The 16,169-nt window shown below is 43.8% G+C and overlaps 1 protein-coding gene across 1 annotated transcript; it reads right to left on the minus strand.

The window, feature by feature from the left end:
* Window positions 1–485: 485 nt before the first annotated feature.
* mlycd (malonyl-CoA decarboxylase) lies at window positions 486–12,825 on the minus strand. The gene is made up of 5 exons (XM_084555770.1): window positions 11,761–12,825; window positions 7,807–7,919; window positions 6,209–6,365; window positions 5,657–5,809; window positions 486–1,630 (listed from the first exon to the last, which is right to left on the minus strand). Exons 1-5 carry the CDS (start codon window positions 12,304–12,306, stop codon window positions 1,085–1,087), a joined length of 1,515 nt encoding a protein of 504 aa, XP_084411896.1. The 5' UTR covers window positions 12,307–12,825; the 3' UTR covers window positions 486–1,084.
* Between the last annotated feature and the right edge of the window lie 3,344 nt (window positions 12,826–16,169).

Below are 16,169 nucleotides of genomic sequence, written 5' to 3' on the forward strand. Positions count from 1 at the left end.
TTACACGCCTCCCCACTACTTCACAAGTGAAGACCATCAATCTAGCCATTTACTTTAACTTTATTTCTCACTCCATTAGTTTCTAGGACACACAGCGGCACAAAGAGAGAAAATGAGGGGGGGTAGAAAGACAGAGAGTGTGAAAAAATGAAAAGAAAGTTTGGCTCCTCGGAGAGATAAAATGTAATTTCACAGTCAACTTGCTGTGATATATTATTTCACAACAATGAGGTGTGGGCTGATATGAGCCCTGCTTGGCACCTGTACAGAGCAGTTAGAACATCAGCGATGGCTCTCTGGAGAGATTGGTCGTCCGTGTGTGTGTGTGTGTGTGTGTGTGTCAAGTCCAAATTATCAAAAAAGAAAATAAAATCACCTGAATGGAATTACCAGGAGGGTCCAGCCCAGTGGGTTAGAGTGAGCACAGTCAGCTGTGAAACATAACCAGTCATGCTACATGTACAAGAAAAAAAAAAAAAGAGCAATTTTGTTTAGAGTTATTTAATATCAAATAATATTTCCACTCTGTGATTTCACGCCTTTGTGTGTTGAGCTTTAGTGGGAATAAGCAGTGTAGCAGCAGGTGGAGATAAACCCAAGGAGAGATAGAGAGAGAGAGAGGGGGGAAAAAAAGACAAAATCCAATTCCCTCCCATTCTTCACATGTTTGAAGCGAAACAGATCAGTCAATGGAAAGAATCTAAACATCACTCTAGTAGCTGCACTCTCTCACACTGTTATCCACGTACATGCTATGGCACTGATAGATGCCTCGTGCTTCATTAGCTGCAGTCCGTCCTGGGAATCACTTACAAAATATCAAACAGCTACGACCAGAAGCCTAATGAGGCAAACAGCAGATGGGATTAGTTGCGCCACGTGAAGAAACACTCTATTTTCAATTCAAAAGTAATAATCAGCTTACACCTGCTTCCTGCTTTTTTTTTTTTTGTCTGTCATTTGGCGAAACATGCCAAACATCAACAATCAATATCAGTAATATTTAACAGTCAGTATATTATCAGCACCAGGTGCAACTTAACTTGCAGCCCAAGTGTTCCTGGTGCAATCTTATCTTTTTTTCTCACAGTTTGCTGTTCTTCTGAAATTGGGACACCAGCCCAAGCACCTGCTCTGACGCCATGATGACCTTGTTCTGCAGGTAAAGGGCGCTGTTTTTAGATGTCTCGTTCAGGAAGTAGCGATAGTTCACCATGATGCCGCAGGAGTTCGCCACGCCCCTGGGGCTGGCGTCGGCGTGCCAGTTGAGCCGCCACATGACGGCGCCGTTTTGCAGGTGGAAGTTAGCCACCGGGTTGAGAGCATAGCCCCGCCTCTTCTCCCCGTAGAGGTACCAGGCGCAGAGTCGCATCAGGACGGGCTCCAGGACGCTGGCCAGCCTCTCGGAACGCATCCACTCGCTGGTGCTGATGAGCTTGCGGAGGGACTCGACGGTCGGCGCCCCCGGGGCGGAATCGGTGGCCTGTTCCACCTCCTTCCACTCCTGTTCGGAGAGGAGGTCAGTGCCCCTGCCCTCCTTCCTGTACTGGCTGAGCAGGCCTTGGAGCCAGGAGGAGAAGCCTGGGATGGGTGACAGGCTGGAGAACTGGGCCATGTGAGGGAACTCACTCTGGAAGACATGAGGAGAGGAGCAGAAAGGTTAAATGCAAATTCAATACATACAAAAGGCTAAGTCTCATCCTTTTAATTAATTCCCCTTCTTTCCCGGAAGCTATAGCTGGTGTCAATGGTTTAATGATTATGAACAGTTAATACTCATGGTGAAGATTTAATTAGTACAGCAAGTAAGTATTGAAACATACACAGATCAGGCATAACATTATGACCACCTTCCTAATACTGTGTAGGCCTCCAAAACAGTTGGGACTCATCAGAGAATGGACATGGGCCTTCTGAGGGTGTCCTGTGGGGTCTGGCAACAGGATGTTCTTAGTGGGGGGGGGCTTTGGGTCCTGTGGGTTGAAAGGAGGGGCCTCTGTGGATCATCCCACAGATATTTGATCAGTTTCGGATCTAGTGAATTTGGAGGCCAGGTCAACACCTTGTGTTGTTAATGTGTTTTTTTGCTGCATCCGGCTGGGGACGGCTGCTGCCATCAAGGAGTGTCATTGCTATGGGTTAGGGGTTCCTGGTCTGGTCTAGGTGGGTGCTACATGTCTAAGTAACATCCACATGAATGAATGCCAGGTCCAAAAGTTTCCCAGCAGAACACAGAATTGTCACAAGATGGTCAATGTTATTTACTTCTCCTGTCGGTGGTTTTAATGTTGATGCTGATCAGTGCAGTTGCGCCTGTTTGCAGTCGTGTGTTAGCTGGCTGCTAGTGTATTTCTTTAGCATCTGTAAATGAAAGATAAATGTCGAGAAGCAACGTAACGGTGTGCGTTCAAATGGAACAGTCATCTAAAGAGCAACGTTTGGGTGAAGAATTCTCGCATTTAAGGTTAAAAAAAGTCCTTTTTCCCATTTTCTGTTTTACAAACACGGCACGCTGAATCTTATTTATGCAAAGACAATGCCAGAATTGCTTCAACCTGTCATAACCAGCTGGAAGACAAAGGAATATACACACAAAAAAATAAAACATAAACAGGCAGCGTAAGGGTAAGACACAAGAAAACAAGGCAGAGAGAAAACAGAGGAAAAAAGCAGCTGAGATTTGATCTCCACTAGAATATAAAGGGCACCAGTTTTGCAACAGTGGGAACAGAATAGAGCGATGAACGCGTAACCTCGACATCAAAACGCAAACAAAAAATTCTCGTTTGTGCAGGTACTTGCACAGGACTCTGCTCGGGCCTTTTGTTCGTCAGACAGAGGAGGCATTACAAATCCACTCCACCGCTTGACCGTCCTGCCCCGCTGACGGAGATGGATGACTCCTTCCCTCCCTCTTATTCTATCCTCCTCCTCCTCCTCCGCTGTCCCTTGCCTGCTCACCTTTAATACCTGCCTTCTTCTCTCAGAACCGGCTCCCCCCGTCCGTGTCCCCGTGTCGCCTCGGCCACCCACGCACAAGTCAGTCGCCCACCCGTCTCTTGAGCTCTCCTCCACCCCACTCCCCCTCTCTCCTTTCGCAGAAATACTCCCTTCCCTCCCCTCCCTGGCCCGTCTGTGTGCTCCTGCGTCTAGGTTGATAAGTGATGGAGCAACGTGGCAGGCAGAGGAGTGAAAGGCCGCCGATGAAAGTGGAAACGTCAGACAACCCCTGGAGGAACACGCTGTTGTCTGTCTGCCTCACTTTGCAACATTGTTTTCCTTTCTTCCTCCTTGATTTCACCCTCCTTTCACTCCAGAATCAAGCCTTCTCGCTTTCCGCGTCCTGCTGCTTCTCCCTTTGTGTTGATTCTCACCAGACTATATCACGATCTCGCCTTCCTCTATCCATCCTCTGCTTTTAACTGTCGTCTCTTCACATGTCGAGAGCAGACAAGGTTGACAGGAAAAAAAAGGGAGATGGAAATGAGGACAGAGGCAGTAATAAAAGGAACGGGGGGGACAGCATAGAGGTAAAAAAAAAAAAAAATACGGAGGAAAAGAAGCAGCGGCGGCAGAATTGCGCTCCAGGGTCCAATCTACAAAGACAAGCAAGACGTCCTCTTTTCACCTCAAATCACGACTATGACCTTTTCTCTTCCACTCTATCATCTATCCGTCATCAGAGTGGTCCCCGTGTGGCTGTGCTGTTCCTCTCCTCACCTTTTATGTAAGGTAAAGCCCTGGGCTCTCTGCAGAACGCAAGTCTGGTACTGTATGCTCTTTCCGAGGTAAAGCATTGCACTTACGCTGTCAGGGTCGAGGGTACAATTCCCGCCGGGATCATACAAGTTTGCACTGATGGGATGTCTTGTGTAAGGTTTAAAAGTTATGGACTTATGGATAATGCCAAAATGCAATAACTAAAAAAACGAGTTAAGACCAGAAACGTAATCACACTTAACTGGACTCTCTACTATAGAGAGTTAGCGTATAGACCCTAAAGCAACGGCCCTATATCAAATTAAATCAAGTCTATCAATTAACATATAACAAAGTATTTAAGTTATAGCATGGTGATGATTAAAATCCCAGTTAAAATCCCTCTAAAGCTACAAAAGTAACTATCTTGTGCCTCCGAAACAGTTGGGACTCATCAGAGAATGGACATGGGCCTTCTGAGGGTGTCCTGTAGTGTCTGGCAACAGAATGATGTTAGTGGGGGGCCTTTGGGTCCTAGGGGAGGGGCCTCTGTGGATCATCTCACAGGTACTTGATCAGTTTGGGATCTAGTGAATTTGGAGGCCAGGTCAACACCTTGTGCTGTTCATCATGTTTTTTTTTTAGTTGTTCCTAAAGCGTTTTCGTCATTGCTACGGGGTGGGGGTGCCTGGTCTGGTCTCAGTGGGTGCTACATGTCTGAGTAACATCCACTCGAATGTTACATCCAACAGTTTCCCAGCAGAACACTGTATTGTCACAAGATGGTCAATGCCATTTACTTCACCTGTCGGTGGTTTTAATATTATGGCTGATCAGTGCATCGTTCCCATGTGTTGTTGCATGTTTCAAAAGGTCTATGTGTAACGTAAGGTCGGATTAAGACCTCCCAACAGTGAGTGTTGTAAATTGGGCTGGTGCCACTGCAAGAATGGAGGCTACATCTACTTCTACTCACAACCAGGATTTAATTTCAAATATTTTAATGTTTAAACATAAGTTAAACTCATTTTACCGTATCTGTTCTTGCATTGCGTCGAGGGATCAGTACAGTTCTCTCAGGGCATGTGCAGTTTTTGCTATCTGTTATGTATTTGGCACATCTGAAAACAATCTTCAGTAGTTCCTTCTCTTTGCTTTTCAACGGGAGCCTAGAGAAGCTAGAAAGTATCACGCATCTGTTTTTAGATTATTAATTTTAGCATTACAAGCACAACAGGCCAAGATGTTGAGACACAAAGTTCTCAGATACAACATGTCTTTTTCAACCTACTTTCCAGCCTTAATGTCAAAACTCAAAACCATGCTCATTTGGCGAGTATGTTTCCATTAATGAAAACACCAATAAGTAAACCACTCCCAGCGATCAAAACAGTCCTGTTACATGAATAAATAAAGTTAAGAAGCAGCTTAAACCTGATGTTTATGAGGATATGCTATAAAGAGCAATTTCCCATCTGGTGAGTAGAGTGGCTTTTGATGTTCCATTCAGCGTTCCAATCATTTAACAAGTGCTAGCTGGAGTGGCCCGACATGAAGGGCTCTTTCGTCGTTATTGAGAGGGATTGACAAGATTTCATTACTGCAAGTACCGCTCCGTTTCTGTGTATATGCATTTACGTGTGTGTGTAAGCAAGACAAGCCAAAACAAGCAGAACATTTATGATTTCGTTCTGAAAAGTAAACTGAAATCATTCCTGTCTTAGCTCTAGTTCTCACGAGAGTAGCGCTTTTACCAGCTGGGCGACACCTGAAGACAAAAATATTTCATCACGGAGGAGGAGCTAGAGGAACTGTGCAGGGGTTAGCACCTGTGACTGTCAAGATAAGGTGTTATTATTGAGCTATAAATGGGCCTGGATGGTTTAATTAACCAAAATTAACAATAAGCATTTTAGTTAGCGTTGAGTACAAAAACATCCAGCACAGTTTCACCCACCTGCAGTTCTCGTACCACCCTCTTGATGAGGTAATTGCCCAGCTCCACCCCTTGCAGGCCGGCCTGGGTTGAGGAGATGGAGTAGAAGATGGCCGAGTTTATCTTGTTCACGTCCTCCTCTGAGTCCAGGGTGGCGAACTCGCGGACAATGTTCTGAAAGAAAAGAAAACACCTCAGCATTACTCATGCCACGCAGATATGGACCTTCTGTATTCTAGGCGGCCTTAGCTGAATATCTGCCGCCAGGAGACCCCTTTGGGAGCGGCAAACCTGCGCAATTTGACACCATGAAATAGTCTGAAATCCTTTTGTTGTCAAAACCACCTTTTCATCACTGCAACGAGGAAAGGGAAGATGAAGTGAGCACTGCAGAGGTGCTCCCAGAGGAACGTGTGGTTTAAAGGTCACGGCATTGTTTTTTCCACACAGAAATAATCCATTTGTCAGCTGAGAGGAGGAACAAAATAGTAAATCCCAGATGTGTATCTAACCTCTGAGCTGTCGTAAAGGGAAACAGGCCATTACAGCAGCCCGCAGGCAACTGATTCTAACCTGTATGTTATCGGCGATGTCTTCAGTGAGGGCCACATGTAGTACAACCAAGGGCTCTCCCGGCATGGCGGCGTGGGTGAAGGCGTAACAACGCCGGTATGGTCCCACTCTGCGCTTTAGGTCGGTCCAGTTCCTGATGGGGTGCACTGCCTCGTACCTGGAACGGGATTTACACTGAGTGACACAGTTTTCAGTCATTTTCGTTTTATTTAAGGATGTTAACATGCTTTGTAATGATACATATTCAGGGTTATTTCTGAAACGGCGTGTCCCTGATTTCAGACAGAAGTAGAAAAAAGCAGGGTCTTGCATTGACAGCTCATATTTTGTGGCTGAAATAACAGTCAGATCTGAGACTAGCTACTTCACTACTATTGTACTATTGTATAAGCTTACTGCTGACTGCTTAAGTACATACTTGGACAAGTGAAATATGGGTTAGATTCATGCTACTGGCTTTCAAAACATCACTTTTAACTCTACATAAGAAAGCACCTCCTACATAACAAGTTTGACTGTTAAACTAGATTACGGAGCTCAGTGTCACTAAAATGTAAGTTCCTGAATTCCAGTACAGACATAGACTAAAGTATAATAAACCATATCCAGGATCTGCTAAGCACAAAATGCAGGTACACCTAATGGTATGGTCCACGGCCCTTGAAAGTAAGTAACACTGAGTTAGTTTATGTTAACCTCTATAAACAGAGAATCCGTCGGCAAGGGTGTGATTTTGGAACTAGGAGCTTTCTGGTTCGTATTTGCAGAGAGCTTTAATTGTCAGAGTACTGACCAACAGTTTGTTTAGAGAGGAAAAGAGGTTTAAAAGCCTGTCATACCCTGTCTGCAAGCAAGTTGTCACATTTGTCAAACAAATACTTAGCATTAACTGTCCTGTTGTAGATGTCATCTGTGAACTCTAACTCCATTCTTGTGTCTGAAGTGTTACACAGTGACTCTGCCTTGGTATCTGTTGTCTTTTCTAAACATATTCACAGGCAAGGAAGCCCTGAAAGATTGCTCTTTGTCCCTAGTCCTCAAACAATAGCGTAAGGGTTCCCAGATTGGATTAGTATTATTACTATAGATCAGTGGTCTTCAATGTTTTCCAAGCCAAGGACCAAGGAGGGGGGGTATAAAAAAAATGTCTGATCAACCAAAACTTTCACGACCCCCTTGCACTACCTCCACGGACCTCCTGTGGGTCACGGACCCCCTGTTGAAGACCTCTGCCTATAGATATAATTCTACCTGGACATCAGGGCATCTGAAGTTAGAGAAAGTGAACACAGCGCTTGATGTATTCCTATTGATCTTGTGCTCTTGAATTTGAGAAATCGAAATAAAAAGCCACAACCCTGCAAACTGTTTAGATGCTCAGTGTTGCGCTCGCTGTAGCCTTGTGAACTGCATTTAAAGATGCGCAGCAATCTCTTTTTCAACTGGCCTGCTGCGCCTGCCTGTGGTTGCTAAGCTGTGAGTGGAGAGGCAAAAAGTCCATTTTCATTCTATGTTATACAACGTAAGAAAGTGAGGGGTAAAACAGGTATAGAGAGAATGAGGCGGGGCACAGCGTGGGGGTGCGCGATGCGCCTTACTGGCTGATCTTCTGCAGGATCTCGCAGGGCGACTGCCAAGTGATCCTCTCAAGTCGGAGCAGACCCACGGAGAACCACTCGGACAGCAGGGCCTTCAGCGTGCCGTTCAGGTCCTGCGAGAGTTAAAAGGTGAGAGTTTAGAATTAACATCCGCATCCGGCTGATAATCGAAAAATTCACCACATTCTTTCCCTCAGCTCAGCAGCCGCTCAAGTCTATGAAAGTAAGTCTTATAAGGAAACACAAGGCCACGGAACACACTACTGTATATTCAGGTATGTAAGCACTGTGCAGAATGTAATTTTACTGCAGCAATGGAAACATTTCTTTTATATCTTTTTAAAGAAATAACGCCATAAAATGTTCTCTGGAGACTGCACCTTTTATATAACTGGATTAACCCAGACTTTACAACCTTGTGAGGTCTTTGACGGAGAGAACTTACAGCCTGCATCTTACTGCATGACAGTGAAGTCTCTTAAGTTTGTCTGCAGGCAATGAACAATGCCATGCCCACATCTTACACACTGTTCCAGCCGTGCCTGGGTGCCTGTATGCTGTTTGACTGTTTTCACATTATGAATAGTGATTTGTTCGTGTTTGCATTGGGCATGGAGGGGGCACTCCAATAAACAACTTGCCATTTCAAAGCAGGCCTGTCCTCCAGGAAAAGGTCAGACTTCATTTAAAGCAAATCTCTTGCAAACACACAAACAAGCGCAGACGGTGCACACGCTTCGAGCACGTAAATACAGCTTATATTGGCTGTTCCATAGGACGGCTTCTCTTCGGGCTTTACTTTAATGCTGGCTTGTCAATCATAATAACGGCTAATACAAACAAGCACGACTACAGTCATGGTGTAAAAGCCGCCGGACTGAATATCTCCGCGAGCCGATATCAAACAAGATTTAAAATTCTTCCCCGTATACGGAATATGCGCAAGGCCCTGCATTATTCAGCTCAATGGCTGAGAGGGGAAAATTCTGTGGAGCGAAGAGCAAATCAAAAGTAACCGTCTGGAGGGAAAAAGAAGTTCAGCAAACTTCCATCACTGCTTATTTGATTCGTGTGTTTGTGTTCCCTCAGACTTACAAGCTGCCTGAGGTGAAATAATCTACGATGGCCGATAATCCCAGTTTGCCATTTTTTTTTTTTTTGTGCGGCACATCAACAACACCGTGCCGGGGTAAAGCTGCCGCCGCCTTGGGTAGCCAATTCTCACCCGCACAAAAGGGAAGGTCAAACTGAGATGTGTATTCCATTGACCTAGCGGAAGATGAAGTCTTTAGAAACGGAAGGGTCTAGCATTCAAAGCCTCGGGTTAGGAGAGAGACGGAGGGAAGGATGGAAGGGGTAAAGAAGAAAATCCTCCATTCCATTAGAAAGAAAATGAAGCAGCACTTTTTGACACAGAAGCCGTGAGCTGATACAGACTGTGCTGTAAGGCTGTCTGAGCTTGAGTTTGAGTTATTTTGTGATTATACAGAGGGACAGAGGCTGCGGTGCTCGGAAAGAACAGTCCGTCTGCTCAAGGCCACATTACCACTGACTGCCCCAGTGTTTATGGGTCGCACTCAGAGTCTGCCAGCACCTTTACTCCACTAGGCTGCACGCCACTTGCAGGCCTGGCCACATGTCACTGTGGAAAAAATAGTCACACTGATACCTTATGTAATAATGATGAGACAACTAAAATTACACATAACTTGTCTTAACCTCTCACATCCACTCAGTTTTTTGGACAACACGTACATCCCAGAGGTAGAAGAAACATTAAAAAACACCCAACCAAGAGAGGCTAATACTAATCTAGTGTAAAATCTAGAGACATTCTTGCAAGAACCTTAAGAATTTCAAACTTTACTAACCATATATTCTTTCCATTCTTAGCTGATGCTTTGGTTCGACTTATCATCATGTTTTGATCCCTACCCTGGCATGCACATACCATCAATACAGGTGCTAAAAGCTTCATATTTACCATGACCTTTTCTCATTTTTAGCTCAATCAATTTTTGTAATAACAACAATCAAGGATTGCTGGACAGCACCAAGGTGGTCAGCACCGAGCAGAAGCCAGAGCTCCGTAGGTAGCTTAGACCTTTCTACAAAAGCTCTCAGTGAGCCCGGGTTATTGAAATTAAATGCATCTGAACCACCTCACAGCATGGGGGGGTAAAAAAATAGATATTGTGCAGGAGAGGGGAGACGAGAAGTCCTCTGGCGATCGTGCAGTCACGGCCTCGGAAAATCATATTACACTATAGCCCTTGACACTTCATAACACATGATTGCCGGGTCAAAGAAATGCAAGGACATTTAGTTCTTTTCCAAACTTTAAAAATGATCACAAAGAAGGGAAAAACTTTTCAAGTCTGCTCCCAGAACAGCACATATCAGGATTAAGTAAACTTCCATTAAATAGCCTATTACGGTCTCAAGCTGTGGGAAGTCTTACATTTCATACAGCAACCCAAGCAGAGGCGGGAATTGCTTTAAATTAGACCATCGAACATTAATATTGTGCTTTTCCGATAAAAAAAAATAAAAAAATCAAGCTCTCTTTCTTAATGGTGGGCCTTTGTGTTTTGTATTATGCCCAAGCCGTTACGCTACAGGGGCTTTCAGCTTGTAGTCCGGATAAAAGAGCTGCTGGTGGCCTATGATACATAAAAAGCCATTCTCCCGAGCACTAGCTTACATAAAAGCCAGTGGTCGATTTATAAATCCAGCTTCACGTCAGATCAGTATGACTTCAACTTTGAGTTACGGCCAGTACAAAGGAAGTCGGACAGACCAACGACAGACATCGAGCCCAGTGAAAAATTCTGCCTGAAAATAAATTAAAGCCGCTTGCTAGTGCTTTTGATGCAAGGTAAAAGAAAAAAATAATTATAACTACTGAGATTGTTAAGGGACACGTGATTGGCAACATCAGCATGCTTAACAATGTATTGTTGGGATTAAGTTGTGTGTTTTGAATAAAGATTGATTAATCAGGATTTTTATTTTTTTCAGTTTATGCAGTCCACCTCAAAAATTAAAAACAAGCTCTCAGGTATCGACTCCTGGAACTAGTCGCGAGTCCAATTTTCTTCGCATTAAATGGCTGACTATGTATTAAATTCCTAATAATTAAATATTTCTGTGGTCTGGGGAAAACAAACCACCAAGAAACTGAATTTGCATTCACTCTGTCAAACTAACTAGGTGCACAGAATAAAATCTTTGCCACCTGGAAAAAATATTCCACGCTTAGTCGTCGGCGTGCATGAGCCCCGCTACACCCCCTCAGTGCTGGGGCTGAACTGAACACTGTAATTATATCTGACTGCACATGAATGGCTGATCTATGAGGTGCACGAAGACGGGCTTTTCTCGACAAAATAAGTCGCCATGAAATGTGCCATTAAGGGGGCAAAGAGCACGAGGGCCGCGCCGGTGTGTGATTTCACCTACGCCTTCGAAAGATTCACTCAAAATATTCATTACATGCCTGATTTGCATTCCGCTCTTTCTCTTTGCAGCAGAGTGGCTGTTGCCTCTTTAGGTGCAGAGAGGAAACATTGTTAAGGGGTCTTTTGCTGTTAGCGCAAGTGCTTTCCAATAAATGTGGAAGAAAGCTCTGGTCTGCGCTGTATGTATGCAGGAAATACAAACAGAGCTTGACAGTGTTTTGTGTCTATTCAAACTATTTGCTTAATAAATAGAGAAATAAAACGATTAAGTGCACAGTTAAGGAAGTGGGGCAAAGGTTCATGGCATTCAAGCCGTGTTGAAATGTGAACCATGTGACGCCTGTGTGCGTCAGTTAGTGTTGTGCTATGCCCAGCCTGTCAGTGCTCTGGAATTACGCCACACGCAGTGTCTATATTAGCTCCTGTAGCATAAACGCGAAGCGAGCGTTTGAGCCATGCGAGCACCCGTAGCAAATGTAAACAAACGCATTACCCTGATGTGCGGGCTCTCGCTAGCTTTGGATGAGATTATTTCCAGCACATCGGCTCGGAGGTCCACCAGAAACTTCACTCCCCCCTCGGCTCTGCTTATATGACTGAGCAACTGTTTGTATCGCGGGGTCAGGTAGTACCGAAGCCTGTCCTCAACTTGTAGAATGGTGGCCAAGTCCCGAAGCTGAGAGTCCAGCAGCTTCACGGCGAGCTCCGAAGCGCCTTTATGGTCCACCCCGAAGTCCTGCGACAGCTTCGCCAGGAAATCGCGTTTGTCTTCCCTGTCGAGACTCTTGTAGAAGTGCATGAACTCCAAGCTGTTGGTTTCGGGTGGAGGGGGAGACTTTTCTCTCGTTTCGTATGAGGGTAAAGGTGCAACGACTCTCGTCAGAATCTCATCCATACCCGAGACGCCGACGCGAATTTGGGTTGAGTACCAGCGACAACCGTTCACGGCCGAGGGCCCCAGAGCCAATTTGACGACAGCCCGGTGTCGCCAGCACCTCACACTGCTGCGGAAAGCACAGATTACAGGGTGGGATATCATCGCTCGGGAGGGAGCTCAGCTGTCTGTTTGGAACCCGCGACCAGTGAACACACAGGAAGGAAGCATTTCCGGGTCTCTTAAAGGGACAGTACAGCTATCGCGGCAACCAGAAGGTTAAACTGGAGGTTACACTGCTGTCATTATGAAAACACAGCAATGAATTCCAGTTATTTGAAAAGCAGGGGTATGAACTGTGCCATATATGTTACAGGTAAACATGGCAAGGTGAAAAGTAATTACAGTCAATGCACAAGATCGTGAAACGTCTCAGTATTTTCAGTGAGATTAAATTTAGACTTAGATTTAGATCAACTTTATTGATCCACAAGGGAAATTGCTTGGTCACAGTAGCTTAGTTGCACATAAAAAAAAGTAAGTAAAAGAAAGTTTAAATAAAATAAAATATAAGTAAAATAAAAATGGAAAAAAGCAATAAATGTACAGAATTAGCATATGAACAAATATACAAGAGATATCGGAATGATAGCAAGGTGCGATAGAGTTATTCTGTTACAGAAAGGTGAGTTGTTGTACAGTTGGACTGAAAGAAAAAATAAACAATGCTCTAAATATCTGTGACTGAAGGTGAACAGTTACTTTGAGATATTAAAAAAGACCATAAACTAAACCGTATCTATCACTCCAACGGTACCCGGCTAAGGATGGTCAACGGAAAAGACTCTTTTTCATTATTTATGGAGTAAAACAGTAAAATATGCTCGTTTAATAGTATAACACCTATAACATTACTTACTTCTGTAACAAATCATAAGAAAAAGTGAAATACATATATTAAAAAGGATTTATTTTTAAATGATCGTTTTGTACGTGTAAATTAAATGATCTTACATTTATATAATAAAATTTTCCCTATTGGATAAGAACTCTGCATTACATGCCCAGGTGTCCTTGAGAAAGACACTGAAACCATTTTAATGAATTTCAGTGTTTTGCTCATGCTCATGCTTGGCACTGGTATGTGCAGGTATGTGTGTCATTGTGCTTTGAGTACCAATATATAGAAATACAAGAAGGTTCCAGGTTCGAATCCAGGCCGACTGGGGCCTTTCTGTGTGGAGCCATAGGTGTGAGTGTGAATGATTGTCTGTCTCTCTGTGTTAGTCCTGCGATAGACTGGTGACCTGTCCAGGGTGTACCCCGCCTCTCGCCCTATGACGGCTGGGATAGGCTCCAGCCCCCCCGCAACCCTTCACAAGACAAGCGGTTACAGAAGATGTAAATGAGTTATATAGCAATGCAAGATCATTTACCATTTACATTCAGCTTGAGTGGCTTCTGTGTCTTACTCAAGTACTCTTCGGCATAAGGTCCATAAACCGGTGATCAAACTGACCCTAACCCTCTGGTTCATGGACATCCCGCTCTACCTGCTGAGCCAAATCTATTCCAAATCAACCTGAGTAAAATCAGCTGTTTTCTAAAAATGTGCTCATGTCCTACACATACAGTGCAAATCTGCATTTAAAACTTGCAGCACAGTTACTTTTCTTTTGCCATCTTTTGCGTCTGTGATCTGCAGACTGTGACATCTTTAGCATGCACTGTTCACCTCTTTGGCATTCAACTACACCTTTAATTAAAGTGAACTGCCTTCAAGGGTTTCCGGCATATGAAGTCTGTTCTTAAGATTTACCCAACAGCTTGTTTTGAATATTGTCTCTGGATTTCACAGTGAATCAGCATGTCGCCTTTGGCACAGCAAGGCCCAGAATCATATATCTTTAGAATAAGAACCAAAATCACAGTACTTGTGTTTCTATTACTATTATCAGCAGACAGAGGTAATTGGAAAAAAACATCCTTTCAACACTGCAGGCAATGGTATATTTCTTCCTCTTGGACAGGTATCAAATAGATACATTAGGGATGTATGGTGTGTCATTGTGTTTATTGTTTCATGTTTGAGTACAGGGGAACCAGCATTTGATGGGACTCATTTACATGCCAAACGACATTTGGCAGATAAATGCATAAAGGGGAAATGATAAGGCAGATAATGATGCATGTGAATTTGTTTCACCTGTATCTGATTGAGAAGCTGCAGGAGGCTGTTACGGGTACGAACATCACTGAGCGCTACATTGCAGTCATTATCTTCCTGCAGAGCAGAGAGCAGAGTTTTACTTAAAGAGTTTTTCATATCACTCACAACTAGCAGCTGATGTGTATTGACTGGAGTTTTTTATTTTTTTTTACCCTCCCTGAAACTATCTTAGTGTTGATGTAACATGACTTGAGTTGTGTTTGTGCTCAGCATTGAAATTTCTGATAGGTAGCGATAGATCATATTAGCCTAAAGTTTTGGTGCTTACACCATGAGCCTTAAGGTTTGCGCTTCATCATCAAATAAAAGTCTTTCTTGTACCAATGTATTCATTCTTCTTGGCCTTGTTATGTCTCTCACAGTGCAGTGTGCGCTGTCAAGACAGAGCACTGGCAACCTTCAGTTGTCTACCTTAATGGACCCCTGTGGGCTACACATACCACATATTATCACTTCTGCCTGCAACACAATTCCACCAAGACAAATCCTCCTCCTCCTCCTCCTCTAGTGGAAACCACCATCCAGTTAAGATGAAAACTGTGTACAATAGCGATTGTGTTTATCTGCAAATAATTTAAATCCTGAAATGTCTGTTATTGTTTTCACAGAGGCAATAAACAAAAAATAATATCACGATCCTGTTTTTTGTATTAGTCCTATTAATGATTTAGGAGGTTTCCCTGCAAACAGAAATAAAAAATTCCAACAAGTATGTCATACATTTTTAAATTCAGCCCTGGGAAAGTTAATAATTAAAATTTGTCTTAATGTAGTCTCTCAAAGAGACATTTGTTTTGACAGTGATGTTACATTTCCAAGAATTCTTGGCAACAACCGAGTATTTAATGAAATATTCTCTCTCGGGGCTGATGGAAATAAATGTGTACCTCAGAAAAGGATGGGCTGAGAAAACAAAGAGGGCTGATTGCACTGTGGACTAGATTCCCCTTTAGAGAGGATAAAAGAAGTGAGAATCAACATTGCAGATCTGAAGAGCTGACATAATGACGTTGCCAATGTGCAAGCCAAATGACTGCAGCGACGTAAACACGTGTCGAGGTTAATCAGCTGCCAGACTGTGGTCCCTAAAGCAAGCACTTCTTCAGCTTTGTTTGCTTCCTGAAAGGTGAAGGCTGCAACTACAAGTTTTTCCTGAACATTTGTTAACATATACTGGTCTAAATTATGCTATTTGTTTTGCCAAACAGTATTACTGCACAATGCTGAATAAAAAATAACAATCAGCAAATAGGATGCTTCATAGCAAGCTGCATAAAACCAAATTTGACACGTGCATTTTGTATTACAACTTCGCCATTGTCACAAGAGTGGATGATATGCCGAACAGGCATAACATTATGACCAACTTCCTAATATTGTGTAAGTCCCCCATTGTGCCTCCAAAACAGTTGGGACTCATCAGAGAATGGACATGGGCCTTCTGAGGGTGTCCTGTGGTGTCTGGCAACGGAATGTTGTTAGTGGGGGGCCTCTGGGTCCAATGGATTGAGGGGAGGGGCCTCTGTGGATCATCCCACAGATCACTAGATCCAATCAGTTTGGGATCCAGTGAATTTGGAGGCCACGTCAACACCTTGTGCTGTTCTTCATGTTTTTTTGAGTTGTTCCTAAACCGTTTTTGTGTGTGTGCCTGTGTCAGGCTGCATCCTGCTGCCATCAAGGAGTGTCATCGCTATGGGGCAGGGGTGCCTGCTCTGGTCTAGGTGGGTGGCACATGTCTAAGTAACATCCACATCCCAGCAGAACATTGTGTCATCACAATATGGTCAATGTTATT

This window comes from Chelon labrosus (genome assembly GCF_963514085.1).
Source record: "Chelon labrosus genome assembly, chromosome: 11".
Lineage (NCBI taxonomy): Eukaryota > Metazoa > Chordata > Actinopteri > Mugiliformes > Mugilidae > Chelon > Chelon labrosus.

Coding starts and splice junctions, on each gene's coding strand:
- mlycd (XM_084555770.1), bottom strand. CDS start 12,306: ATGATATCCCACCCTGTAATCTGTGCTTTCCGCAGCAGTGTGAGGTGC. Junction 7,920..11,760: donor GCGAGAGCCCGCACATCAGG/GTAATGCGTTTG, acceptor TAACTCTCGCAG/GACCTGAACGGCACGCTGAA. Junction 5,810..6,208: donor ACATCGCCGATAACATACAG/GTTAGAATCAGT, acceptor CTTTTCTTTCAG/AACATTGTCCGCGAGTTCGC.